This window comes from Chinchilla lanigera, unplaced genomic scaffold (genome assembly GCF_000276665.1).
Source record: "Chinchilla lanigera isolate Chin_1 unplaced genomic scaffold, ChiLan1.0 scaffold00094, whole genome shotgun sequence".
Lineage (NCBI taxonomy): Eukaryota > Metazoa > Chordata > Mammalia > Rodentia > Chinchillidae > Chinchilla > Chinchilla lanigera.
Window position 1 is genome coordinate 3,183,503 of NW_004955495.1, and position 8,974 is coordinate 3,192,476.

An 8,974-nucleotide genomic window follows, 5' to 3' on the forward strand; every position below is an offset into this window, starting at 1 on the left:
GGGGTCGCCGGGGGCGGGGGCCGCGGGCCGCCGGGTCACGTGGTGGCAGGCGGGGTCCCGGCCCTCCCGTGGGTTTCTCGCGAGTGACCCCCCTGCGGGTGCCGGGGGCGTATTGGGCATCGCCAGGAGCTGCCCCTGAACGTACGGGGGCCCGGGGCTCGGCACCCACTTCGGATCTCCCTGTGGACTCGGAGGGCCCCCACGCCCCGGTCCCCGGAGGAAAAGGGCGCTCCTTCCCGCGTGAAGGCTCTCGCTTTGCGCCCCTGCCCTTCCCGCAGCAGGGCAGAGGGTTGCGTTGGACCCCAGTTCCACCAGTACGTCCGCGCTGGGAAGAGGGACTTGGTGGGGGCGGTCCTACATCTTGTTTGGAAAGTGTTGAGGGGACCCTTTTGTGCCCAAGTGGCAGTTCGTTTGGGCGAGATGGGGAAGACGGCCTAAGTATTGGCACTTGGGTGTCTTTGGGAAGAGGGAGAGGGTCCCACCGCCGTGTTTTTCAGGCGTGATGGCAACAGGAAGTGTCCCATGCTGGGTTCCTTAGCCCTTAGAATGGGCAGACCTTGCCGCCCTTTCAGGAAGCAGATCGGCCGTGGGCCTGGCTGTTCAGAGCCCTGCGAGGTTGTCCCAGTGCCTCTGGGCTGAGGACTGGCTCCTCCCAAGGCGGGAGGATCCGTTAGACGCCAGCGGTTTCCCCAGGTGTGGTCTCTGCCTACCTCACCTCCAGAGTAGAGTAGGTTGTAAGGTGTATTTGGTTTGGTTGGCCCCCAGAATGTCTTAATTCTGGGGCAGCTTTAACTTGGGAAGTCGCTATTGTCGGTTGGGCTGACATACAGCCCCACATGAGCATCCCGAGAGATTTGTTTCAGGGTAAGCATTTTTAAAAATACATTTTTTGAGAGCGTTGCATAGATAGATCCTGAGCTCAGGGTTTGGGTTTCCAGGCCACGGGCTGTGATCTTAAGTTTGTTTACTATATAAAAGTTTATTTGAAAGTTACTCTTCATGTATCTAAAATGTAACCTGTGTGTTCAAAGGGGTCTTTGAGCCAAGGGGGTATCCCTCATCTGTAAACCTGTAATCACAGCACTCAGGAGGCTGAGGCAGGAGGATTGCTGTGAGTTCAAGTCCAGCCTGGGCTATATAGTGAGTTCAAGGCCAGCCTGGACTACATAGAAAGACGCTGTCTGTTGACCTGTCTCAGAGAGAGAGGTTGGTTTTTCGTTTTGGTCGCATGAAGATTTCAGTTGTCCTGAAGCAAAATGTACCCTGGGATTTGTTCCATATGCTTTTTTTTTATACTGGGACTCGAACTCACGACCTTGCGCTTGCCAGGCAGGCGCTTGTGCCACTGAGCTATATCTGCAGCTGTTCTGTATACTTTTTGTGAAGACTTTTGAAGGTGAGGGAGATGAAGGAAAGTTGTACTTGTGGTGGATGCATAGACTGGGCTGAAGTCACACATTCCAGTGCTCTGCTTGCAACAGGGCGCCTGCATGAGGTCCTCCTCTTGGGGGTGACCCCAGGACGTTGCCTCGAACCAGAGCTGCTGTTTCTTTGATCCCTCAGAAAAGAATCGGTGTGGATGACAGCCTGGCTGCCACAGTTATGGCCCAGATCCCACCAAAAAAGGGAAAAGGGAGGTTTCGGAGTTCCTAGAGGGCTTGAAGGCCTTCTGAAATCTCCTTCCCGGTGAGGGTGACTTCAACACCTGCAGGCCCTTCGCCCCAGCCAGCCAGCCAGCCAGCCAGCGCTAAGGTGCTGGGTTTGGGTGGTGATTTTTCTGTGCTTCCTACTTACTTCCAGATCGCAGCCAAAATCGGAGGTGATGCTGCCACAACCGTGAATAACAGCACTCCTGATTTTGGTTTTGGGGTCCAAAAGAGACAGTTGGAAGATGGAGGTAACTCTCGCTGCTGCTTTTCATTTGGGAGGCGAGGCTGGGGCAGGAGCAGGGTTTCTGTTTGTTGGACTGGGGCTCAGAGTGGGCGCTACTGTGCAGTCTCCTAAAACCTTGGTGAGCCCAGCTTTGTTCATTCGGTTTTGTTCTGTCTGCCACCCTGAGGTATCCGGTGACTGAGAGGAGGGCAGGTTGATTGTGACTGGGGCCAGGTTGTAAATTCCCGAGGTCGTTCCTCCCTGGTGGGAGGCTGGGGAGCCACAGAGCCTGCCATACAGTTGGGCCAACCCCAGGACATGCAGCATTACCTAGGGGACAGTTCTTCTTCTGAGCGCAGGCCCTGGCCCCTGGGCCGGCCTGGTGCGTAACTTCGAGAACTCAGTGCCGTCATCAGTGTCCACTTGTTGAAAAGAGCGCTGGGTCTTGGTGGCGGGGTTGAGGGAGGGGAGTGTGTTTGTCTGCCTCACCATCACCACCAATCTCCTTCTCTGTCTGGGTTTTCATCAGGGAAGGGGAAGTTGTCTCCCCCGATGGGGTACCAGTGTCGGGTGGGTGTGTGCAGCCGCTGACATCCTTTCTTCCACAGATCAGCCGGAGAGCAAGAAGCTGGCTTCCCAGGGAGACTGTAAGTCCACTGGGTGACATGGGTGCAGGCGACTTCAGGGGCTGGAGGTTATGGGGAGTCCAGAGCAGGAAGCACTGAGCTGACAGCACCCCTCCTTCCTGGAGGTGCACAGTGTTCACGTTTCAGGGCCCCCAGGAGTTTAGGGATCCCAGAACACCGTGAGGTGGGGCTGCAGGGCCCGTCGGGTGTGGGAGGCGGTGCAGAACCGCTGTGATGAGTACCAGTTGGCCTCTGCGGGCAGGGCTGCCTTGGGACAGGCACGTGTGTCCCCAGAGAGGAGCCCAGCCAACATTCCCTTCGGGATTTCTGTCCACAGCGATCAGTTCTCAGCTTGGACCCATCCATCCTCCACCACGGTGAGTTGTGATGTGGAGGACGCGTGCATTCTCCACCGTTCCCATCTCGCGTGCTGTCAGAGGTGCGCTGTTGGGGTTTTCCCAAGCCATGGCCGCAGAAGGGGGCAGAGAGCCCCATCTGCTCTGTTCCTGCCTGGTGTGGGCTGTAGGGATGGGCTTGGTGGCTGTCATGGCCCAGGGAGGCCTCCGCCGCATCGCTCCCTCCCCCAGCTGGAGTGCTCAGGCACACAGGGTCCATCTCTGCGCCTCTTTGGTCCACTGAGTGTTGCCAAGCCTGTGGTCTTTGCTGCCTTTGGCCACCTCAGGTGGATATGGGTGAGCCCCACACGGGTTGTTTGGAAAGGGCCATGGCTTTTCTTTTCTCAACAGGCTGATAGTGTTATAAAATACAGTAAACAGGATTCACTGCAAAAATGAAAGGAATAGCGTGTGTAACCAACTTCTCAGTGAGATATAAAATGGTTGTCAGCTTGCTGGAGAAACTCCTAAGCTCTTGCTCTCACCCTGAGCCTGAGTGGTGACCACAGGCTGCTGCCCCAGACCAGCCCTGTTGGCACAGCTAGAGCCACCAAGGCTCTAAGAAGTTGTGCGGCTTGCTGTCAGTCTGCATGGGCCTGTGGGGACTTGGTCCCCAGCTTGTGAGAAGCAGGGTCTGCAGCCTGGAGGGGCAGAGCTGTGGCTTCCAGCGGGGCATTTTCTCTGAAAGACCCCCCAGGCTCCTGTCCTCCTCCCATTGGAGCCTGACTCTCCGTGTCTTGTCTCTGCAGGACTTCAATGACAGAAGAGTACAGGGTCCCGGATGGCATGGTTGGCCTAAGTGAGTGTGGGTCTCCATGGTGAGAGGTGGTGTCCTGGAAGCCCTGCTCTGAGGGGCTCTTGTGTTCTCTCTCATGAGCAGGGAGAATGGGGAGCTCTGAGAATGACTTGTGCCCCCCAGTCCCTCAAAGGGGCTGCCCTGAAACCCCACCCCAGTGTGCTAAGTTCGAGCCTCCTTCAGCTCATCTGTTTTCTCCTTTTTTCTCCGTCTAGTCATTGGAAGAGGTGGTGAACAAATTAACAAAATCCAACAGGATTCGGGTTGTAAAGTACAGATCTCTCCAGGTATACATGGGAGACTCAGCTTCCTGCCAGGGTGGGTCTAGGGTAGACCCTGGCTCTGGCTTAGGCTCAGCTTCTTTGTGCTTTTCTTTAAGCCCTTCATTTTTCCTGGGACCCTGTAGAAGGCAGATTAACTCTTTTATTGGGTGCTAACTTTTTACCAGGCTCAGTACAGTACTGAAACTCGTATAGTTCTAGAACGAGTAGGTATGACTGGGTGGGTGGGTTGGTTTGTTGCAGGGGGGCGCATTCCAGGCAGCATCCTCTGAATGGTCTCGTGAGTTGTCACTAAAATGAAATACCGAAAAAAAAAAAAAAAGCCAGGCGTGGTGGCACACGCCTGTAATCCCAGCACTCCAGAGGCTGAGGCAGGAGGATTGGGAGTTTGAAACCAGCCTGGGCTACAAAGTGAGCTCAAGGCCAGCCTGACCTGCATAGAAAGACCCTGTCTCAAAAAGGAAAAAGGGAAGAGAAAAAAAAAAAAAGAAAGAAATACTGAAAAGGAGAAACAGGTGCCATGGAGTGGGGTGTGAGATTAAGCTCACAGAGGTCAGGCCTGGGTTTGATTCCCAGTCCAGGCCACACAGCTAACCTCAGACAAATCTGCCTGCCCTCAGAACCTTGAGTTCCTGAGCTGCAAAGTGCCTGTGTCATCACTCCTTTCTGAGGATTCTCGGATTTTTTCGAGACTTATGGGATCCTGGGCAGAGTAGGAGTGACGTGGGATTCAGACCTAAAGCCTGCCTTTCCCCCACCTGGTCTTCTCCCATGATGGACTGGAAGCTTTTTGATGCTTTTGTTTTAGTTTCTTGTGTGTGTGGCTTTTTTATTTCATTTTATTGCTGCATTTTTGATACGTCATTCATCATAGGGAATTCATACCTATGGTACATCTTGCCTCTTTTTTTCCCATTCCCGTCCCTCCTTTCAGCCTTTTTTCCTCTTATTTACAAAGCTTTGTTCCCGTTTTTTCTTGCTATTCTTTTTTCTTGTCCATTTTTTCATCCCCCATTTCTCTTTTCATTTGAACATTTCCTTCCCATTTCCCAATATCTGTTAGACAGTTTGGTCCTTGTTTACACTTTGTTTTCACATCAGAGAAACAATGCAGTATTTAAACATGTCTATCCGATTTATTTCACTTACGAATACGGCCTCACAGGGCATCCATTTAGCTAGAAATATCTACAGCAGAGCAGTACTACACTGTACAAAAGTACCACATCTTGCTGAGTGTGGTGACATGCACCTGTAATCCCAGCACTCAGGATGCTGAGGCAGGAGAATCGTTGCGAGCTTGAGGCCAGCCTGGGCTGCAAAGTGAGCTCAAGGCCAGCCTGAACTGTATAGTGAGACCTTGTCTCAAAAAGACCAAAAAATAAAAATACCGCATCTTTATCCATTCATCAGTTTTTGTTTTTTTGAGACAGTCTCACTGTGTAGTTCAGGCTGGCCTTGAGCTCAGTATGTAGCCCAAGCTGGCCTTGCACTCAAAACAGTGATCCTCCTGCCTCAGCTTCCCTAGTGCTAGGATTACAGGCGTGCACCACCACACCAGCTGGACTCAAAGTTTCTTGACCTGGGTCTTGCATTGAGTAGCCTTCTAGGCATGGGGGAGTTAGACTGACTTGTCAGACTGAGGCATGGTGATGAGCGGCTGTGGATGCTGGAACTTTGCTCTTCAGCCCTCACAGGTGTAAGGCCTGGGCGCATACTGACCGTTTCCTCTTCTCTCTAGACAGTGGCGGCCTACCTGAGCGCAGCGTGTCCCTGACAGGAGCCCCTGAGTCTGTCCAGTAAGTCCCCAGTGGGGGCCTCAGTGAGGAGGGCGTTGTCACCTTCCCACAGGTGTCCCCTCTCCCCTCCAGAGAGGTGGGTTGGCAGGTTGAGTCCCAGGAATTCCCGCATCCGGTAAAGCCCCAAGCCCCAGTGCCTGGCCCTCCTTCTCGGCATCTGGGCTGTTCCCTCCCCTTTGTGCTGTGTGGGGCACCAGACCATGCTGTCCTCCGAGCGGCCTCACCCTGTTCTTCCTCTTCCCAGGAAAGCGAAGATGATGCTGGATGACATTGTATCTCGGGGTCGCGGGGGCCCCCCAGGCCAGTTCCACGACAACGCCAATGGGGGCCAGAACGGCACGGTGCAGGAGATCATGATCCCTGCGGGCAAGGCCGGCCTGGTCATCGGCAAAGGAGGGGAGACAATTAAGCAGCTGCAGGTAAGGGTGGCACCCAGGCCGTGGCCAAGATCCGCCCCGTGTCTGCACAGCCCTCCCACCCCCACCCCCAGCTCCAAGCAGCCCGGGAAGGCCCAGCACTGACCATTACTCTCTCTGGCTTGTCAAGGAGCGCGCCGGGGTGAAGATGATCCTAATTCAGGATGGATCCCAGAACACGAACGTGGACAAGCCCCTGCGGATCATCGGGGATCCTTACAAAGTGCAGGTGAGCACACCCCCGGAGCTGGGTCCTGGGCGGCTGGGAAGTGCAAAGGGCTCCCTCCCTGCTGTGTGCGGCGAGCAAGCGGTCTCAGCTCCCACCTTCCGTTTACTTATCTGGAGAGAGGGCTGCCTGTTAGGGTGGCAGATAAAGAGCTCTGTGGGGTACTGCCAGGCTCCTAGTGGGCTGGGCAGGGGCACACTGGACGTACGCTGCCCCCGTGCCAACCACGCCTGCGTCTTTGCAGCAAGCCTGCGAGATGGTGATGGACATCCTCCGTGAACGCGACCAGGGTGGCTTTGGGGACCGGAATGAGTATGGATCTCGGATTGGCGGGGGCATTGATGTGAGTTCTGGCCCAGAGGGGTAGAGGGAGCAGGGCCGGGAGGTGGGCAATGGCCCTCTCAAGGCCAGTGGGGAGCAGAAGTGGGCTGAGCTCTGCGTCTCCCGCCCTCCTCAGGTCCCGGTGCCCAGGCATTCTGTCGGGGTGGTCATTGGCCGGAGCGGTGAAATGATCAAGAAGATCCAGAATGACGCAGGGGTGCGGATTCAGTTCAAGCAAGGTCAGGGCTGAGCCTGGGGCCTCGGTGGGGCACTGTCATAGCTGAGGGCCCGTCCCGCACCTGTCTGCTGCCCTCCCTGGGAGGCTGATGGAAGGCAGTGAGGCTCAGCGGGCAGGCTGCAGCCTCTGGGCCCCTTCGCGCAGTCCCGCCGTCAGAACGGGCCTGGTCGCTGCCATCATCTGTGGCAGCCATGTGCAAGGTGGCCATATGGGGTCTTTCCAGATCTGCAGGGAATGTCCTCCTGTCTCCCCTAAACAGCCAGCACCACAGGGTAGCCTGGCCACCTGGCACACTGGGTCACCTGCCATGCCAACCCAGGCCCTTGCCAGCCCTCATGAGGGCCTCTGAGCAGCGTGTCTGTGGGCAGAGGCACACACATGCCCACACAGCTTCTCAGAAATCTGTTTTGGAAAATTGCTCAGTTGGCTCTGGGGGTGTCGAGAAGCTATCCTGCCCCCCTCTGTAGGCCGGCCCCCAGCCCCGGAGGGAGTGGTGCTCAGGAGTAGCACCATGCTCTGGACCTGCAGGCAGCTGACGTGGCCCCAGGGTCAAAGAAGTCACAAAGATTTGGGGTTTTGCTTTTCTTTGAAACCATTCTCTGCTCTCTTGATGCTGGCCTCAGATGATGGGACAGGACCCGAGAAGATCGCTCACATCATGGGTCCCCCAGACAGATGTGAGCACGCGGCCCGGATTATCAACGACCTGCTCCAGAGCCTCAGGGTAGGTGGCCTAGGAGTCCTGGTTGGGCTGGTAAGGCTCGCGGGAGGTTGGCAGAGTGCAGAGCTGGGCCAGTATCCTGACCCTTTCCTCCCTGTCCAGCAGAGTGGGCCCCCAGGCCCTCCCGGAGGACCAGGCATGCCCCCAGGGGGACGGGGACGGGGCCGAGGCCAAGGCAGCTGGGGCCCCCCTGGCGGGGAGATGACCTTCTCCATCCCCACCCACAAGTGCGGGCTGGTCATCGGCCGAGGTGAGTCTGCCCCCGGGAAGCACCCTCTGCCTGCCCGCCTTCACTGCCCGCCTTCACTCACCACCGCTCTCCGCAGGGGGCGAGAACGTGAAAGCCATCAACCAGCAGACGGGCGCCTTTGTGGAGATCTCCCGGCAGCTGCCGCCCAATGGGGACCCCAACTTCAAACTGTTCATCATCCGGGGCTCACCCCAGCAGATCGACCATGCGAAGCAGCTCATTGAGGAGAAGATTGAGGTGGGCGCTTGGTGGGGTTTGCAAACCTGGCCCTACACCCCCTTCTTCCTCCACCTAACAACCTTCTCTTTGCTCCAGGGTCCGCTGTGCCCTGTCGGACCAGGCCCAGGGGGACCAGGCCCTGCAGGTCCCATGGGACCCTTCAACCCAGGCCCTTTCAATCAGGGGCCTCCAGGGGCTCCCCCCCAGTGAGTATTCCTCTCCGCTTCCTGGGACTTGGGGCAGGGTCACCGCGCTGGCCAGAAAGGGACAGGCCCCTTCCCATTGCCCACCAAGTAGTCCCCGAGCGCCAGAGTTCCTGTGCCACCCTGGCACAGCGGCAGGTTTGTGCGATCCGGAGGCTCCATACGCCCAGGGCCGCCTGCCCCCGCGCTGTAACCCGCGTTCCCGCCGAGGTGCCGCCTCGGGCTCGGGCCGGGGTCTCTCGGGCTGCCTAGTTGAGTCTGGGTTTTCGCGCTCCGCCGGCGCCCACCATCCGTGGCTCCCCGCAGAGGCTCTGCCCACCACACCCCACTCACTGTCCTCTTCCGTCCCCAGTGCCGGCGGCCCTCCTCCTCACCAGTACCCGCCTCAGGGCTGGGGCAATACCTATCCCCAGTGGCAACCGCCCGCTCCTCACGACCCAAGTAAGTGACCTGCGGCGGGGGCGGCAGCCTGGGACCTCCCGGTGGTGCCTTTCTTCCCCCACACTCGCGTCCTTCCTGCAGATAAAGCAGCCGCCGCGGCCGCGGACCCCAACGCCGCCTGGGCCGCCTACTACTCCCACTACTACCAGCAGCCGCCGGGCCCGGTGCCG

The 8,974-nt window shown here is 57.3% G+C and overlaps 1 protein-coding gene across 1 annotated transcript in view; it reads left to right on the forward strand.

Moving 5' to 3' along the window:
• Positions 1–8,974, forward strand: part of Khsrp (KH-type splicing regulatory protein) — a gene marked incomplete in the record, with an annotated part of 11,274 nt that overhangs the window by 420 nt on the left and 1,880 nt on the right. Inside the window, 16 exon segments of the mRNA XM_013505308.1 lie at positions 1,801–1,897; positions 2,481–2,519; positions 2,836–2,875; positions 3,643–3,692; positions 3,905–3,976; positions 5,712–5,769; positions 6,014–6,188; positions 6,316–6,414; positions 6,656–6,754; positions 6,869–6,971; positions 7,594–7,694; positions 7,797–7,941; positions 8,018–8,178; positions 8,257–8,366; positions 8,716–8,804; positions 8,886–8,974. Of these exon segments, the coding sequence (XP_013360762.1) occupies positions 1,801–1,897; positions 2,481–2,519; positions 2,836–2,875; positions 3,643–3,692; positions 3,905–3,976; positions 5,712–5,769; positions 6,014–6,188; positions 6,316–6,414; positions 6,656–6,754; positions 6,869–6,971; positions 7,594–7,694; positions 7,797–7,941; positions 8,018–8,178; positions 8,257–8,366; positions 8,716–8,804; positions 8,886–8,974 (1,527 nt within the window).